This window comes from Mirounga angustirostris, unplaced genomic scaffold (assembly GCF_029215605.1).
Source record: "Mirounga angustirostris isolate CCGP_5_RB_7025 unplaced genomic scaffold, mMirAng1.0.hap1 SCAF_1, whole genome shotgun sequence".
Classification (NCBI taxonomy): domain Eukaryota; kingdom Metazoa; phylum Chordata; class Mammalia; order Carnivora; family Phocidae; genus Mirounga; species Mirounga angustirostris.
The window spans coordinates 211,488,195-211,506,569 of NW_026991709.1; the positions used below are offsets into that span (position 1 = coordinate 211,488,195).

The following is an 18,375-nucleotide window of genomic DNA, read 5'->3' on the forward strand; positions in this document are numbered from 1 at the left end:
TGTTCTCATAGGATTGGATGGCAGAGACTAGATGAGGAGGGAGATGACAGGTTGGATAAACATTTCCAATTCTGCCTTTCGTTGCTTCATTTTCATTTCCTCAGTGATCCCTGGGTCCTGCTGATGGGATCTCGGACTAGATTCTCGGTCCCAGGCCCCTCGAGGAGCAGCTGTTTCCAGAGACCTAGGGCCCCTACCAGCATCAGGCAGTGCCCCCAAGCAGGCGAGAGCGCACCGTGTCACCGGCCCAGTGCTGCGAGCGCTCGTGGCCCCAGCTGCAGGCCTCTGCTTTTGCAACTCCCACGGCAGGATTCCTGGCCGCGCTTGTTTATCTTACATTAAATTTTTGGGTAATCTTGCATAGTTCAAGCATGACTTAGCAAGAAATACACTTTTGCTTTTCAGTGTGACTCTAGGACTTTTTCTTACTTAAACTTGCATGTTTGTACGTCGACATGGCAGAAAAATTTGGTGTATTAGAACTAATCTCTAGTAATGGTGGGGCATGGAAAGATCAGACGTTTTGGTGGATTTGAAAAGAGGTGTATAGTCATCCTAAAGGAAGCAATGAAAAGAGCCAATTGTGTGGGGGGCGCAACGTCAAGGGTGGGTTCTATAAGGCTGTTTGGGGAGTAGTCTCAGGGTGGGGGGGTGAGCATGGGGCTGGCCCAGTCCATTGTAACAATACCACAGACTGGCTGGCTTCTAAACCACAGAAATGTACTGTTCCCAGTTGGGAGATGAGGTGCCGGCATGATCAGTGAGGACCCTCTTCTGGGTCACAGACTTCTCGCTGTGGCCTCGCGGGGCGGAAGGGCGGTGGGGGTCGAGGGGGCTCCCTGGGACCTCTGTTATAAGGGCACTAACCCCTCCTCCTAACACCTTGGGCTTTAGGTGTTCCCACATATGAATTTGGGGGGAACACAAACTTTGAGACCCATGCATGGTCAGACGGGCTCATCCCCATGTCCAGCTTGCCCTTGTCAGCCTGGGCTCTGCTGGAGGCTCTGATGTGAGATCTGCAGACCCGAATCATCTTGCACGATGTCCAGTTCCCACTCCAAGGCTTCCAGCCTTCCTCCTCGCTGAGGTTAGAGGCCTCCCAGCAGCCTTGCAGGGGCCGGTGCTCTGGCTCTCCAGGGGAGGGCCCTGGCATCATCCCATGGGGATCCCTCGGCTGAGGGATGGGATTGGGGACTGAGAGCTCCTGAAGATGACTTGGTGGCACCGCACCTCCATGCATCTGGGTTGAGGCTCTGCCTTCTGTTCTGGGTTGATGGACCAATGTCCGTGTGCAAGTTCTGGCCAACCCCTCCTCTCTGCAAGATCTCTCCATCCCCTCTCTCTCGGGCACCCAGTCCCTCCCACTGGGTCCTGTCCATCTCAATGCACACCTGCTCTTACTTCTTCCATTTCAGAAATTCTCTCAACTGTCTCAAGAGCTGTGTGTGCCTGGGGTCTCCAGTTCCACAACTCTTGGTCACTCTTGAATCCATGTCAATCTCTGCGGACTTTGCCTATAGGGCTCCCCTGGGACTGCTCTATCATGCCACAGTGGTCCACCCAGTGGTCGATTCTCAGCCCCCAATTCAGTCAACGCTCATGACACCACTTGCTCGTACTTCTTTTTAGTCTCATTTGCTGGATTTCCTCGTCTTGAGGATCTCTAAATTGTGGGGAGCCAAAGAGCCCAGCCCTGGGCCTCTTCTTTGCTCTCCTTTGATGAGCTCAGCCAGGCTCATGGCCTTAACTAGGCCATCTATACACTGATGGCTCCAGCCCTTGTCACCTATACACTGCTGGCTCCAGTCCACATCCTGAGACCCTACACATCTACACATCTATATAGGAATACTCTAGCCCGGGTCATCTGTACACTGCTGGCTCCAGCCTTGCCCCTCAGGCCCTCACGTATGTTTCTGCTGACTTTTTCAGCATCCCAACTTAGTGTCTTAGAGCCTCTCACACCTCACACCTTTAAAACTCCACTTCTGAGTGCTCCCCAGGCCTGCTTCTCCTGCAAGTTTCCTGCTCTCATCCTTTCACTTGCCAAAAATCTTTGAGCCACTCTTGACTCCTTTCTCTCCCGCTCCACATCCAACCCATTAGTAACTCCTACTGACTCCACCCCCAGTATTTATCCAGATTCTGACTGCTCTGCACCCCTCCGCTGCTGTCATCCAGGCTTGGCCACGTCACCATCTCTCACCTGATCATCACATTACCCTCTTAACTGCTCTCTCTATTTCCGTCCTTTTCCTTCTTTGCCTCTCCTCAACCCAGCAGCCAGAGGGACCTGGTTAAAACCAAGTCAGTTCAGGTCATCCCCAGGCTGAAACCCTCTGATCCCTTCCACTTAACCCCAAGCAAAAGCTGAAGCCTGTATGATTGGGTGGGCCTTTTCCCCTCCTCCTTGTCTCCTGGCTCGCTCAGCTCGGGTCACCAGCCAGGCACGGTCCCACCTCAGGGCCTTTGCACTGGCTCTTCCCTCCACAGGAATGCTCTTTCCCCAGATATCTGAATGGCTTGTCCCTCACTTTCCTTGTGTCCTTCATGAGTCTTCTCGGGGAGGCATTCAGCAATCCTTTAAATATTGCAACCCCACCTCACCCCAATACTCCCTGCCTCTGCTTTGTTTCCCCCCCGGCATCTGGCGCCATCTGACATACTATAGATTTTCTTATTTTATTTACGGTTTCTATCACTCCCCACCCACCCCCACCACCTTCTAGAATATAAGTTCCATAAGGGAAGGGAATTTTGTCTGTTTTGATTACTGGGCAAGCCTGGCCCATGCTAGGCACTCAATATTTTTTACTGAGATCAATGAATAATGCACATAGGACTGCCTTCCGAGTCAATCCTCTTTCCAGAAGTGGCATTTGGGACCCTTACAGCTGTGTGTCAGAGCCTCCCTTCAGACAGGGTGTCCAGGCCGAATTGACAGTGTTCCCTAGGCGGTGGGAGCAGGGCTACTGGTGGTCTCATCTCCAGGCTGGAGATCACCATTACCACTTTGCCACACATTAATGGCCCAAGAGTCTGGCTTAAAATCCCACATCTCACTGGAGCCCAGGTTCAGATTTTAACAGTGTGGAATCTGCCTCCTCTTATTCTTAAGGAGACACATCCATTCCAACCTGCTTATTCTAAGAGCATCTCCTAGATGCTGTCTTATGAAAACAAGGTTTCTTTGTGTCAGTCGTGTCTGTCTCAAAGGCCGGGTTTTGTTATAAGGTATGCCTTAATCACGCACAAACCTGTTAGTGCTGGGTGCCTTTATAATAAAACCTGAAATGTGGACCCACTGTGGCTAGAGCCACGTGCTTCCCATTCTTCCAACATGTTTTAAGATCCTTGGCCATGCTCCCCTCCCCCAAATAAGACCATCCCCTTTGAACTCTGCCCTCCCCTTGTAAGATGGAGTGCTGTCCTCTTCCCTTCTAAGTTCCAAAGCCCAAACTGCTCTGGACACAGCCAAGGCTGGGTTGGCTTTGAGGTTAGCTTGTTTTTTTTTTTCCTCTGTGGGACAAGATTGGCCGACACTAGGGACCTCCCTGTCACCTCTTTGCGGGGATGTATGTCCCTGTGCTTCCCAGGCCTGGCTTCCTCTTCCTCTTCCTCTTCCTCTTGCTGAGTGGGCAGGAAGAGTAGGCACAGGGACGCCAGATGCTCTGGGTTCCTTCCCGCAAAGTCCCAGGAGGCATTTCTAACGATTTGGTTTGCAACCTATTTATCTGCACATATGACATTCTCAAAAGTCTTTTAACCTAGGTATCTACTCCTCTGTTCTTACATCTTTTTCAAATAGCTCAATCCCCAGTTTGTTTTAGTTTGTATAATCCCTGCCCAGAAAACCCGTGTGCAGCTATGAATATCCCACATTGTTTGCCCGATGATAAATAAATTCTTTCCTCTTGGAGAAAAAGGCACTTTCTCCTCCCGGCACCAGGAAGGACTGTAGAAGTCCCTGCTATGATGCTGACCGTGGGTAGAGTTGGTCCTTCTTGGGTTTTGTTATTTCAGAACAAATATGGTAAACTGTTTCCCCGTTGGTTACTATAGAGAAGAGATTATTTGCCTTTCTCTTAGGGCTTCTGAAAATAATAGATTACATATTTGGGAGGGTTTTTTTTAGATCTGGTTAATGTGAGATAGAGGGGATTGCTCCGGGGATGACATTGTTTGGTTTGGGAAGTATTCTTGTTGTTGCCCAGCAACAGGCTCTTAGAGACGGGAGTGGACTGCGTTGTCCCTGGCAACCGTTGTTACTCAGCAAACAATGAGGGCCTGCAAAGAGCGCCAGGACTGCGGGCTCCAGGTTTTAATTGAACATCTGCATATATTTTTCTCTGATGAAATTATGTTTGAGTTTGCTTTGCCACGACAGGTAGACCTGGGTCCACCTGGGATCTCCTTGGCAGAAAGCATGCTGTCATTTTGACATCTCATCCTGTATAAAGCAAGAGGAGCTGATGGAAGGGGAAAAAAAAAAACAACTTTCAGCCGTTTGACTATATCGTAGACTGCTCTCCGCTGGAGACTTATTCCAATCTTAAGTGGAATTTCTTTTTTGATCGAATTCCTCTTGTTTGTAAAATCATTACCTGGCCAGCCTCCTCTTGAGTGCCTTCCCGCATGACGTTTTCTTGCGGCGGCTGGAGAATATCAGAAAAGCCGGGACTTGACCCCAGTGGGCCACACGTGAAAACAGCATCCACGCATGAGCTTGGCTGGCGATGGAGACGGGACCCAGAGCCTTCTGGTTCTTTAATGTTCCTTGCTATTCCTGTTAAGAAGTTGGGAATGCAGGTGACCCTCAGGGGAAGCGTGCATATTACGCTTCTGCATATTACCGCCAGGAGTGGGACACCCTCACCCTGACGACGGGCACTTTGCAGCCACTGGGAGGATTCTGGCAAAACAGTGTCACTCCCCACCTCCTCCTCAGCGGGCCACAGATAGCGATTGTTTACCAGGGCTGGTTGCTTGGGTAAACACTGCCCCTGAACTTCATTCAAAGCCAGTGACACATTTCTTTCCCCGCGCTCTCTGCCCCGCCCTCCGTGCCCCGCCCACCCGCCAGGGCTATAAACCGGGCGTGTTACTCAGTGCAGGTTTTTGGCGGGGACTTGATCCTGCCTTGTTCGTCTCTCTCGAATGCAGTCTGACTAAGGCAGCAGCACCTGTATGGCCTGTATCAGAACACAGCTCCGTGGTGAGATTCGCTTTAGTCGCGCCGATTGGGTGTTTTTTGGTTTTTGTTTTTTCCAGCGCAGTTCACTCTGTAGCCGAATGCCCCACGAAAATGTCCGTGGCACTTTCGTGCCTGCATTCCAGCTAATGGCTCAGGACGGTGTTAAGTATCTGAACAAGCTTCCCAACTTTCTTTTGCAGCCAGAACGTGTAATGAGATGTCATTTGTGTTCTAGAGCAAATAAAAGCCAGTCATATATATATATGTGTATATATTATATATATACATATATATAATATATATACATATATGGCAAGCTTGTCAGCCACCAGCCCTATGAGGTATAATAACTAAGCTTCAGTTACGTCAAGTGTTCGTGGAATCAAAATGAGTAAGTTCTGACTTACACAAGGATTCCCCAGAAGATTAAGGAGAACACAGGATTCTTCCTGTAACCTGGAATAGCAGCAGGAAGGAGATCAGTTTTGTGCCGAGAAAGATCAGTCCCTCCAAAGAAATGCTACTCTGCATTCCAGGAAATGAGTTTATACCCAGTTCCAGTTTAGGCAAGTCATTTTTCAGGAATTGTAGCCTCATTTAGACATTTTCTTTAAGGGGATCATTTAAAAAATGTCCCCACAGAGATACCCCCCCCCCCATCAGGCCTTGCAGCTTGAACAAAGCGCTTAACATCTTTGGGTCCCAGCGGGCCTGGCTGGTCCGCAAGGGCCCCTTCAGTGCTGCTATGTTAGGTGAAGCTCCTGATTTCAGCTCGGCCCTTTCTCTGCTTTTGAAACTCCAGAGTAAGGGGTGACCAGAGAGGAACGGGGGGTCAGTTGGAAAGGCCCGGGGCATGATGTTGGCAGCAGGAGAAAAGCCAGCCTAATTTGCCTGAGTCAGCCGTGGAGGTCCTGCCCATTGCTTGTGCTTATTGGCCATTCCTGGGAACGGAAGTGCCCTTGTCACAAGGCAGGACCGCCCAGTGCAGGGTGGGGTCAGCAGGCTCAAAATCCGGCAGATGCCCTGGAGGAGGGAGCTCCTGGCTGGCCCCGGGGCCCCGCCTTGCTCCTTCTCCCTCAGGTTGTAGGGGGAGCTCCGAAGGCTTGGTTTTCTTGAGGACTGGCTGGCCCAGGAGCCAAATGTGCACAGCGGGGAGAGAGGAAGCAGAACCCAGAGCAGCGAGCGTGGAGAATGGCTTGGTTAGTTTAGAAATACCAGGTTTAGCGAGGACGTGGCGTTAGACCAGTGGTTCTCAAAGGGGGTGATTCTGACCCTCAGGGAACACTGGGGGATGTCATGTTTGGTTGTTGTGACTGAGGAGCGGGTGCTCCAGGCATGGAGTAGGTGGGGCCAGGGATGCTGCTCCCCCCTCCCCACAGTGCCCTGGGACACCCCACAGAGAACAGTCGGGCCCCAAATGTCTGGACTGGGGAGGGGGAGAAATGGTGGTTCAGAGCAGGGCTTCTTAAACTTTAGTGTGCATACAAATCTCCTGGGAATTTGGGTTGAAATGCAGGTTATAGTTTATGAGCAGTTCCAGAAAAGGCAAAGCCATGCATCTCACCCCCTGCTGACTTTGTCCCTTTGGGGGCATTTGGTTTTCACAACTGGGGGTGCTCCTGGCATCAAGCAGGTGGAAGCCAGGATGCTGCTCAGCCCCCCACAGGGCCCTGGACAGCCCCCCACAGCCAAAAATGACCCAGCTTCAGTGACCACAGGGCCGAGACCGGGGAGCCTGCACGAGATGCCGGGGGACTGGATGGCAGGGGGATGGCAGGTTTTAATCGCTGTGCACAGTGCTACTTGGGTCCAGTCTGAAGCTGCTGGTGGCGGCCCCGTGCTCCCTAACCCAGCCGTCCTCCTGCTCTAGCTATCATGGGGGGGGTGGTTCTCTGAGGGCCTCGGCCCTCTCCAGGCTAGCCTCAGCCGCCCTGTTCTGCAGCGTCACATCCACCCCATCCTGGCAGGCGCCCCCGGCCCTGTCCTCACCATCGCGGGAACACCAGTCCCAGCCTCCGGTGGCCCTCTATGCCAGAATGGCCGCCAGCCACCTTCTCACTGCCGGTCGGGACCACTGTAACCACGCCGGCCACCCTCGATTCTGCAGAGACGTGTATTTGGCACGGCCTGCACAGCCCCGTGGCCCGCACTCAGGCCCTCGGTCCCGCAGGCCTGGGCTCGGAGCCCGGCACATAGCGTTCCACTTGGATCGAACTGGGGGTGCCCGAGGGCTTGGGTAACCATCCCATTTAAACACTGCCCCCAAAGTGAGAGGAAGCCTGGCTTTCTCCATGGAGTGCCTGCGGAAGTGTATACAAAGCAGAGGCAGGGTGGGGAGGGCTCAGAGGACTGAGCGTGCCCAAGGGGACCGGGCGCGTGGACAGAGGAGCGTGTGAGGTTGGAAGAGGGCTGAGAGGCACGCGGACAGCAAGATGGACAGCAGATGGCCTCGGTCTCCAGGGGCAGGGAACATGCCCAGCTGGGTAGCGGGGCTAGATGGAGGGAAGAGTGTCGACGGGGCCATTATCGACAAGTCCCTTCCGGTTAGTGAGTGGCATAAACTTTGATCTCTCTGAGTCTCAGTCTGTCTGCTGTTGTTTCTAAAATGAGGGTGGTAGGCTCAGTCGGTGGAGTGTGGGACTCTTGATCTCGGGGTTGTGAGTTCGAGCCCCATGTTGGAGGTAGAGATGACCTAAATAAAAACATTTTTAAAAATAAAAATAAAATGAGGCTGATAACGGACTTGCTTCCTGAAGAGTTAAGAAGGGTCCCACGTGTAGCCTGCTTTGCCCAGAGTCTGGGGTACAATTAATGCTGAATTGCATTGCTGGCTTCTGCCACTGCAGATGTCCTTGGTGTTCTTGCTCCTCTCACTCCTTCCCACTAGGTCGTATTTTATTTATCAGGCACGAGCCGGGGTCCAACCCATCACTGCACTTCATCCTCCCCACCCCTTTGTCAAATAAGGAAACTGAGGCCACAGCCACGGCCACAGCGAGTGACAGAACTGAACTCAGTTGTGTCCGAGTCCACAGTCTGTGCCCGTTCGGTGTGCCGGCCACCGTAGTATCTGTTCCGAACTTGTGTCTGCTGTATTTATGTGATGAAGGCTGCTGGGTCTTTTCCGTGATGGAGTGGAGACGCAATGGCAGGCAGGGAAATAGGAAGGGAGCCAGGTGGCGGTTCCTGGGATGTGCTCCACAGAGCAGGGCTCTCAGACTAGCTCTGAGTAGACAGCCTTCATGTCAGAAGGTCTGAATCATCCAGAGCAGGCTGAGCTGCCTCGTGAGTGTGGAGGGCACGCCTGGAACCATCTGATGCACCATACTCAACCTTCTCAAGGACCCCAGACCCTTGTCACCGGAATGTTCCGCATACCACCCACCCTCTCAGTAGTGAGACTCCTGGTAGTCCTTGATTTAGAACATGCAGTGCTCCAGAATGCGAGGAGGAGGCAGGGGTCGCCCTGGGTCACTGGGAGGTGGTCCTCAGAGGAGACATCAGGGCTGGGTCACCACTTAGACGTGGCCTGGCAGCCAAGGGAGATGCCCAATGACTTGAACTAGTCCAGTGGCTTAGGAAACACAGAAGAAGCAGCAAGTTTGAGGGAAAGAAGTTGCCGTTTGGATTTGTTAGAGACTAAGTCTGGTGGCGTTTAAGTGATTACAGATAAGCAGTGGAATGGGGTTGCCTGCCAAAAGCATATTCGCTGGGTGAAAATGTTGGTGAAGGCTGGGTGGTTTTTTAATTCACGTTTCCCTCCTGAATCCATGACATTGGTTTTTTTTGTTTGTTTGTTTGTTTTTTAAAGATTTTATTTATTTATTTGAGAGAAAGAGAATGAGAGAGAGCACATGAGAGGGGGGAGGGTCAGAGGGAGAAGCAGACTCCCCGCCAAGCAGGGAGCCCGATGCGGGACTCGATCCAGGGACTCCAGGATCATGACCTGAGCCGAAGGCAGTTGCTTAACCAGCTGAGCCACCCAGGCGCCCCTGAATCCATGACATTGTAAGTGGCAACTAAAATCAGACCACATGTGAGCCGAGGTAACCATACCTTTGTTTGGACAGTTTTTTAAAGTAATAGTCAAATCATGTCTCTTTAAGAGGAAAGTAAGTGGGCGTTGCCCCATTACGATGGGGCGAAAGGCCGCTGTCCTTTGAGATCAGAGTAGCCTGTCCCACCGAGGAGACAGGAGGAGGACAGGAGCCTGCAGCTTCAGGGGACCTCACCCCCCACGTCCTGGCTGGAGCCCTGCAGACGGCCAACTTCCAGGGCTCAGGCCTGCTCCTCTGCTGGAGAGCAAGTGAACACTTGGCCACTGAGAACAAAACAGGAACGGAAGCCCAGTTCTTACCAACAGAAAAAGGAATTTGAATTCTGTAGATACTTTATTCCAGAGTAGCTCGGATCCAGCTCCGATCCTTCCAAGTCCATTGCTGCAAAAGAAAAAAAAAAAGTGAAAAATTAAGGAATGACAGGGCACCCAGATGGCTTCGGCAAAGAGGGAATAATGGGCCGCCCTTGCTGGAAGTTGAGACTTGATGGTCCTAGAGACGGTGGGTAGGCTTTCCAGGGCCCGGCCTTTTCAGCCTCTAATTCCAGCTCCCGTTGGGCAGACTGCAATGCCCTCTGTTATCCTTCCTGTTCCTCACCTGCCTGCACGTCCCTTTCACTCAAGGCCCGTCTGTCCAGCTCATTTCTCAGACATTGCACCCCAGTCAGAGCGGGGGCTCTCAGTTGGGGCAGTCTTGTCCCCCGGGGGACATTCACCAATGTCTGGAGACTCCGGGCAAAGGGAGGTTCCTGGCGTGCGGTGGGTGGGGGCAAGGAGGAGATGGACATTAAGTTCTCCAAACATACGAGTCTCCTCTCAGTGCCTGGTGCTGAGCAGGGCTATCCTGAGGGCCAAGCCCCAGCCCCAGGCCAGCAGGCACAGTGCGGACAGAATCTAAAGCTCACATCACCTGCTCCGTAGACCTTGCACTCAAAGGGAAGGGTATCCAAGAGAAGCAAATGGACATGATTTTTCTGGTCACCTTAATGCCACTTGGAATGTCAGTGCAAGTATCCGGGCAGACGCCGGGGTTTGGGACAACGGGTACTCTCTGAACGCATTCTGGACTTGTCCCTTCTTGTTCATGGGGAAAATAGGAATTGCTTTCTCGGAGGCCAAGGGAGCCTGGTGCCATCCAGGTGCTGCCCTGCGCCAGGAGAACATGAACCACTAGCTTTGAGGAGGCCATGCGTCTCTCCCCAAAGGAAAAGGAAAAGGCCAGGTGTCTCCCCAAAGCGGAAGTTAACTGGCCAATCAGAACGAAGGGAACTAAAACCCGCTGTGCTTGCTCTTTGCTCCTTACAGAGAAGATGACAAGATGCTTTCTAAATACCATGAGACCTATGTAAGGCAGGTGACCCCTCCGCTTGGCATATGGAAGAACAGGAATAGAAATGAGATTGCTTCAGGTCGCGGTGAGTCAGCGCCCGGCCAGGAGCAGGGCCCAGAACTGCCCTCAGCTTTTTCTGCGTTTCCTTTCCTGTCATTACTGGTTACTAGGCAACCGGAGTATTTTCCTGTAAACAGAAGCCTCTTCCCTTTGTGCCCGGGGCAGATCCATTCATCGGGTGTGATCCCCGCCCGTTGCCCCTCACTTACACTGGGGGAGGGGGGAATCTCGCACAGGCTCCCCCTGCTGAGTGTCCCGAGCAGCGTCCCCGGGTCCACTGTGCCTTCTCCACGATCCAGTGAGGCCTCGCTTGCCCACTTTATTCCTCAAGTGTGTCTTCATTTGGGACCAGATGGCCAATGAAATGTGCTAGGCTTACAAACAACACACTGGGTGTGTTTCTGAGCTCCGGGAGCTTGGGGCCAACCTCGCCAAGCTGGGCAATGGCTCGTATCGAGGCCTCTCTCCTTTTTATTGGCCATCCTGAGGCCCCTGGGACCCAGTCGAGAGTGGCCACAGATGAAGGGAGTCAAGGAAAGAATGCTCAGGCCCCAGCCTTGTGCAGAGAAACAGGAGAGAGGACAAATGAAGCTGGTCGAGCAAGCAGGAAAGACAGTCACTGAATGATTCCCACCCAGTTCCTGTTGAAGTTCAAGTTCAGAGCAGAAGCGCAGACCCGCACATAGACCTACGAGAGTGTGTCTAGGGCGTCTCAGGGGACTGCCGTCAATGAGGAGCCTGACCAGCAGAATTTAGGGATTCCCAAACTTCCCGCTGAATGTGGCTGGTTGGTGCCCTTATCCGCGGGGCCAGCCCTCTCGCTTCCCCTCCTGGCTGGCCCCTGTTCTGCCAGGTGGAGGGGTCACTCAGATCCGGCCTCACACTTTCTAGAGGGACCACCTGACCTACTCTTTTCATCTCCAAGGGCTGCTAGCATAGCAAACCAGAGCTTGTGGAGGAAGGCAGTGATAAAATATGCCGGCACGTACCCTTTGGGGCTGAAAACTGATTGCCAAGTGGGTTTTTTATTTAACTTTTTGGTATGGAAAATTCAAACATCTACAAAACCAACAAGGAGTATAATGAACCGGGTGCAGCTGTCACCAGGCTGTACACTTACCATCACTCTGCCATCTTGTGCCACTTACACCCACACACCCCCACCCTCCACTCCATGATCATATTTTTACACGGTTTTTCAGGTTAAAATTTACATACTGTAGATGCACAAATCTTGACTGTCTAATATTGACAAATGGGTATTCCATGGAATGCACACCCTGTTCTCATGGAGAGAAATCTACAATTTCTCATCTCCTCTCCTGACGTGGGCATTTGGGTTTTTGCACTTTTTGGCTGTTGTGAATAGAACTGCTGTAAACCTGTGTGTACAGGGATTTTTTTTTTTTTTTTGTAGACGTGTTTCCGTATTTCCCAGATGAACACCTCGGAGAGGAATTCTGGGCTAAAGGGTGGGCTTAACTTTCTACAAAACTGTCAAACCTTTTTTCTGACATGATTGTATCATTTTACATTCCCACAAGCATGTGAGAGATACGATTTCTCCCTGTGCTCACAACACTGTTTGTTGCGAGACTTATTTTAGCCATTCTAGCGAGGGTTTACTAGTATCTCATTGTGGTTTTAATTTGCATTTCCCTAGTGACTAACACTGTTGAGCACCATTTCATATACTTGTTGGGCATCTGGGTATCTTTGTGAAGAGGCTGTTAAAGTCTTTTGCCCATTAGGTTGTCTTTTTATTATTAAATTGTAGGAGTTTTTACATATTGTGGATAAAAGCCTTTTGTCAGATACACGTTTTGCAGATATTTTTTGCAAAGCCCAGACTGTGGCTTACTGATTTGTGTGATGTTGTTAAGAAGTTTATTTATGTAGGGGCTCCTGGGTGGCTCAGTCGGTTAAGCATCTACTTTTGGCTCAGGTCGTGATCCCAGAGTCCTGGGATCAAGCCCCGAGTCTGGCTCTGTGCTCAGCAGGGAGTCAGCATCTCCCTCTCCCTCTGCTTCTCCCCCTGCTTGTGCTCTCTCTCTCTCTCTCTCTTGCTCTGCTCCCTCTCTCAAATAAATGAATAAAATCTTTTTTTAAAGCTTATTTATTTATTATTTTATTTTTTATTTATTTTATTTTTTTTAAGATTTTATTTATTTATTTGAGAGAGAGAGCATGAGAGGGAAGAGGGTCAGAGGGAGAAGCAGACTCCCCGCTGAGCAGGGAGCCCGATGCGGGACTCGATCCCAGGACTCCAGGATCATGACCTGAGCCGAAGGCAGTCGCCCAACCAACTGAGCCACCCAGGCGCCCTATTTATTTATTTTTAAAGTAATCTCTATACCTGACATGGGGCTCAAACTAATGACCCCAAGATCAAGAGTCACATGCTCCTCCAACTAAGCCAGCCAGGCGCCCCTGATTTGTGTTCTTGAAGTCTTTTAATGAACAGAAGTTTTCCGTTTTCACAAATCTAACTTATCGAGTTCTTTGGTCATACTTACTACTTTCTGCATTCTGTCTAAGAAACTCTTGCCTATGCCCCTATGTTTTGTCTTAGAAGTTTTATAGTTTTAGTTTTTATGAGTAAGTCTATGATCTAATTTAAAATCATTTTTGTGTGTGGTATAGGATAGGGATTGAAGTTCATTTGTTTTCTTCTTCCCATGTGGATATATCATTTATTTAAACAACTTTCCTTTCTCTGTTGAGTTGCTTTGACACCTTTGTCAAAAATCATTTGAGGAGGAAAGGAGCTGGGGCTTCATTAGGGAAAAAAAGCAGTTGAAAATGTAAGTATGGGTTATTAGTTTTATATTGCTGGCTTTGATTTATTAATATTTTGTATCATTTTTGCATACATGTTCATGAGAGATATTGGTCTAAATACTTCTCTTGTAATATCTTTATCAAGTTTTGGCATCAGGGTTTTGATGACCTCCTAAAATGAGTGAAGTATTCCTTTCTGTATTTTCTGATGAAATTTGTGTATTAATTCCTTTTTCAGTGTTTTATACATTTAACAGTGAAAGGCTCTGTGCCTGAAGTTTTCTTTGTAAGGAGGCTTTCAATAACATATTCAATTTCTTTGCTAATATGGCATTCACATTTTCTATTTCATCTTGTGTCAGTTTTGTGTGTTGTGTTTTTCCCCAAAAACTGTTCATTTGATCTAAGTTGGTGAATTTATTGGCTAAAGCTGTTCATAAGAGTTCCTTGTGATTTTGGTTTCTATAAGATTTGTAATGGTGTACCTCATTTCATTTTTTATATTGGCAATTTGGGTTTTTTTTCTTTCTCTTACCAGTCTTTTATAGGGAGTTGCCAATCTTTTTTCTAAGACCTTATCTTTTTTATTTTTATTTTTATATATTTTTAAGATTTTATTTATTTATTTGACACAGAGAGAGAGAGCACAAGCAGGCAGAGGGAGAAACAGGCTCCTGGCTGAGCAAGGAGCCCGATGTGGGACCCAATCCCAGGACCCCGGGATCACGACCTGAGCCAAAGGCAGATGCTGAACAACTGAGCTACCCAGGTGCCCCAGACTATCTTTTTTAGAGCAGTTTTAGGCTCACAGCAAAATTGAAAGGAAGGTACAGAGATTTTCTGTGTACTCTCTGCCCTCACACACGCCTAACATACCCCACCAGAGTGGTGCATTTGTAGATGAGACTTGCACTAACATGACACATCTTCATCACCAAAAGTCCATAATTGACATCGGGGTTCCCTCCTAATGTTGTACATTCTCTGGGTTTGGACAGATGTATAATGACATGTGTCCACCATTACAGTATCACACCGAGTAATTTCTCTACCCTAAAAATCCTCTGTGCTCCACCGATTCATCCCTCCTTCCCCTTAAACCTCTGGCAACCACTGATCTTTTTACCTTCTCCATAGTTTTTCCTTTTCCAGAATTGTTGTATTGTTAGAATCATACAGCACATATGGATTTACTCTTACTTAATAGGATGAATTTATGTTTCCTCCATGACTTTTCATGGCTTTTATAGCTCATTTCTTTTTCAAAGAAATTTCAGTTTGGGGGAAATTTTGGTTCTGTTCATTTTCTCCATGGTTTGTGGAGTTTTATTTCTTTTTTATTATTTCCTTTTTTCTGCTTAAGTTTAGTTTGCTTGTCTTTTTATAGCTTCCTAAGGCTGAAAACTTAAATGATTGATTTTTAAACCGTTCTTTCTAATTTGTTTATAAAGCTAAACATTTCCCTCTAAGCACTGCTTTAGATACATCCCTAAATTTTGATATATGGTGTTTTCATTATTATTCAGTTCAAAATATTTTCTAATTTCTTTTATGGTTTATTCTTTGCCTATGGGTTATTTTAGAGGTGTATTTTAAATTTTCTAAGTATTTAGCATTTTTCTAGACATCTTACTGACCTCTAATTTATTCTCTTGTCAAAATACATATATGCTCTATATAATTCAATCTTTTGAAACGTATTGAGACTTGTTTTGTGGCCCAGAATATGACCCATCTTAGTGAATATTCCTTGTACATTTGAAAAGAACGTGCAGGTTTGGGTTGTTGTGCTCTATAAATGTCAGATCACTGTGGTTGATAGTGTTACCCAGATAAATCCTTCCTGGTGTTTTTGTTTAGTTTCTATCAAAATTACTGAGAGAAGAGTGTCTAAAATCTCTAACTGTGACTCTTTATCTATTTTTTCCTTTAGTTCTATTAATTTTTTCTTTGTGTATTTTGAAGCTATACTACTAGGTGCATACACATAATGATTATGTCATTATCAATTTATCAGGATGGAATGTCCCTCCCTCATTATTTCTAGTAGTATTCCTTGTCTTGAAGGAATTTTGTCTCATTATTACAGCCACTCCAGCTTAATTAGAGTTTGCATGGTATATCCTTTTCCATTCTATTACTTTCCACCCATGTGTGCCTTTGTATTTAATGAGTGTTTCAGGGTGCCTTGGTGGCTCAGTCGGTTGAGCATCCAACTCTCGGTTTCAGTTCAGGTCATGATTTCAGGGTCATGGGATCGAGCCCCACATGGGGCTCTGTGCTCAGTGTGGAGTCCGCTTGGGATTCTCCCTTTCCCTCTCTCTCTGCCCTCTACCCTAGCCCTGTCCACGCCACCCCCCCCCCCCCCCCCGTCGCTTGCATGCACTCCCTCTCTCTTTCAAATAAATAAATAAAATCTTCCAAAAAATTAAAAATAAAAAGAGGGTTTCTTTTAAAAATGCAGCATATCATGGGATCTTAGTTTTTTTTTTTTAAATTGAGCCTGACCATTCCTGTCTTTTCATTCAAACGTTTAATCTTTTTACACTTAATGTAATAATTAATGTATCTGAATTTAGGAAAGCCATTTTGCTATTTGTTTCATCTGGATTTTGTTCCTTTGTTCTTCATTAGCTGCCTTTTTTGAGGACAAATGTGTTTAGCATCTCATTTACTTGTAACTTCATTAATTTTTAAGCTATATGTTTTGGGGTTTTATTTATTTATTTATTTTTAGAGATTACCTTAGGGATTACATTATGTATCTTTAATTTATCACAAATAAGACTACTACATGTTGTAAAATACAAGAACCTTGCATGTCTAATTCCATTTACCCCTCCTCATTCCTTCATGCTATTATTGTTGTATAGATTCTACGTATGTTATAAAAACACACAATAGAGTGTTATAATTTTTTGTAAATAGATGTATTTTAAAGAAATTAAAAGAAGAGAAAGGAAACAATACAGTATTTTGTAATTACCCACATACTTATAATTTCAAGTGATCTTTATTCCTTCTTGCAGATCCAAGTTTACCATCTGGTGTTATTTCCCTTCACCCTGAAGAACTTGCTTTTGTGTTTCTCATAGTGTAGGCAACAAAATTTCTCAAGTTTTGTTTATCATAAAATGTCTTTGTCCCACCTTTCTTTTAAGAATAGTTTTGCTGGATATAGAATTCTAGGTTGACAGCTTTCCCCCAGCACTTTAAATATGTCATCCCATTGTCTTCTGGTCACCATTGTCACTGATGGAAGTCAGTTATCATTCATGCTATTGTTCCTTTTAATATAATATGTGGTTTTTCTCTGGCTGCTTTCAAGATTTTCTTTTTCTTTTTTTAATTTTAGCAGTTTAAATATGACACATCTAAGTTAGTTTCCTTTGTATTTATCATTCTTGGGCTTTGTTGAAATTCTTGGATCTGTAAGTTGATGTCTTTCACCAAATTTAAGAGATATATCTTTTTCCTCTCCCATTCTCTCCTTTTCTTCTGGGACTTCAGTTACATATATGTTAGATTGCATATTCTGTTCATTTTTCTCCAATTTTTCCCCTCTCAGTTCTTCAGATTGGGTTCCATTGATCTCTCTTCAAGTTCACTAACTCTTCCTTCTGCCATTTCTAATCAGCTGTTAAGTGTAGTCGGTGAAATTTCCATTTTAGGTATTGCACTTTTTAGCTCCAGAATTTCTACTAATTTTTTTTAATAATTTGTCCTCCCCCATTGGGATTCCTATATGTTCATTTATTGTGCATATAACTTCCTTTAAGTTCTTGGACATATTTTTAGTAGCTGCTTTATCTGTACCACCTGAATTATCATGGTTTGGTTATAATTGACTCCTCCCTTCTTTTTCTTGGGTATGGGTCGTAGCTATTTCTTCTCCTAGTTCATGGTCTTTATTGGGTCCTGGATATCATGAATGCTATGTTGTAGAATTTCTGGATTCTGTTGTGTTCCCTCTGCTAGTGTTTATCTTGGCTGGACTCAAACCCTGCCCCTCATGCAAATATATCTTTTTCAGCAGTAGCTGAAATCTCCTCTAAGTTTGTTCATCTTTGAGCTGCTGGTTTTTCTCCCAAACCCCTGGTGTCTTCCCCACACAAGTGTAGGTTAGTCAGTTGGCCAAAGATTTGGATAGACTGTAGGCAGATCTGGGGGCTTTCCCCCTCTGTGGCTCTCTCTCTTCCAGGACTTCCCCCTAATATTCTGAACTGTCTCCTCTCACACTTCAAGACAACCAGATTGCTGCTTTCCGCCACCTAAGCATTCGTGGACTGGGGCATGCCCCTGGCAAAAATTCAGAATCACTGGTCTGTGACAGAGGTCTTTCAAGGGTGGACTCCTGGGCAATGTCTGCCTGCTTTGATCAGCCCCCAATGTCTTTAAATAGGTGTGTGTGTGTGTGTGTGTGTGTGTAAGTGTTGTGTGTTTTAATATTTTGTCAAGATTTCTTAACTGTTACCTGCAGGAGGGTTGGTCCAGCCAGTCTACTCCACCATTACTGAAAGCCAGTGCTGTTGCATACCTCTTAAGAAACAATTTTTTAAAAAACCTTAACTTTGATGTGTTAGGAGTCCTGGATTAATGGACCCAGATAAAAAGAAATTCAGAGAAACAAAATTCAGGAAACCAGACCAGCTTATATGCAACGTATGACCTTGGTTATCTTAGATGGGTAGGGAAGGATTTCATGCCCTCGACATATTGGAGCAGCCAGGCTGGCCCCCATGGGTCTGTCATCTGTCTCTGATGCTAACATTAAGGGATGTGTTCAGGGCGAGTAGAACAGTCAGTCTCCAAAGGTCATTACATTTCCCAGAATAGTCCTACACATCCTTAAAATAACGAGGTAGACTGTAAATGTCCTGGAACTTTATGTAGACTCTCACTAGCTGAAACACTATATATCATCTTGTATAATTCAGTGTGGGCTGTAAT

General features: G+C 47.1%; 1 protein-coding gene across 8 annotated transcripts in view; it reads left to right on the forward strand.

Annotated features, from left to right (window-relative positions):
- The window catches only part of RFX2 (regulatory factor X2), an 89,388-nt gene that overhangs the window by 27,559 nt on the left and 43,454 nt on the right, over positions 1–18,375 (forward strand). For 2 of the 8 annotated variants that reach the window (XM_045863207.3, XM_064572494.1), the window contains exon 1: positions 4,727–5,218. The exons of 2 other annotated variants lie outside the window; for them this stretch is intronic. In XM_045863207.3, coding sequence (XP_045719163.1) covers positions 5,191–5,218 — 28 coding nt within the window. In that variant the 5' untranslated portion in view covers positions 4,727–5,190. Of the gene's footprint in view, positions 1–4,718; positions 5,219–18,375 lie in introns of those variants that run through there. 4 more of the 8 variants (XM_064572502.1, XM_064572503.1, XM_064572485.1 and 1 more) reach the window with 4 other exon arrangements.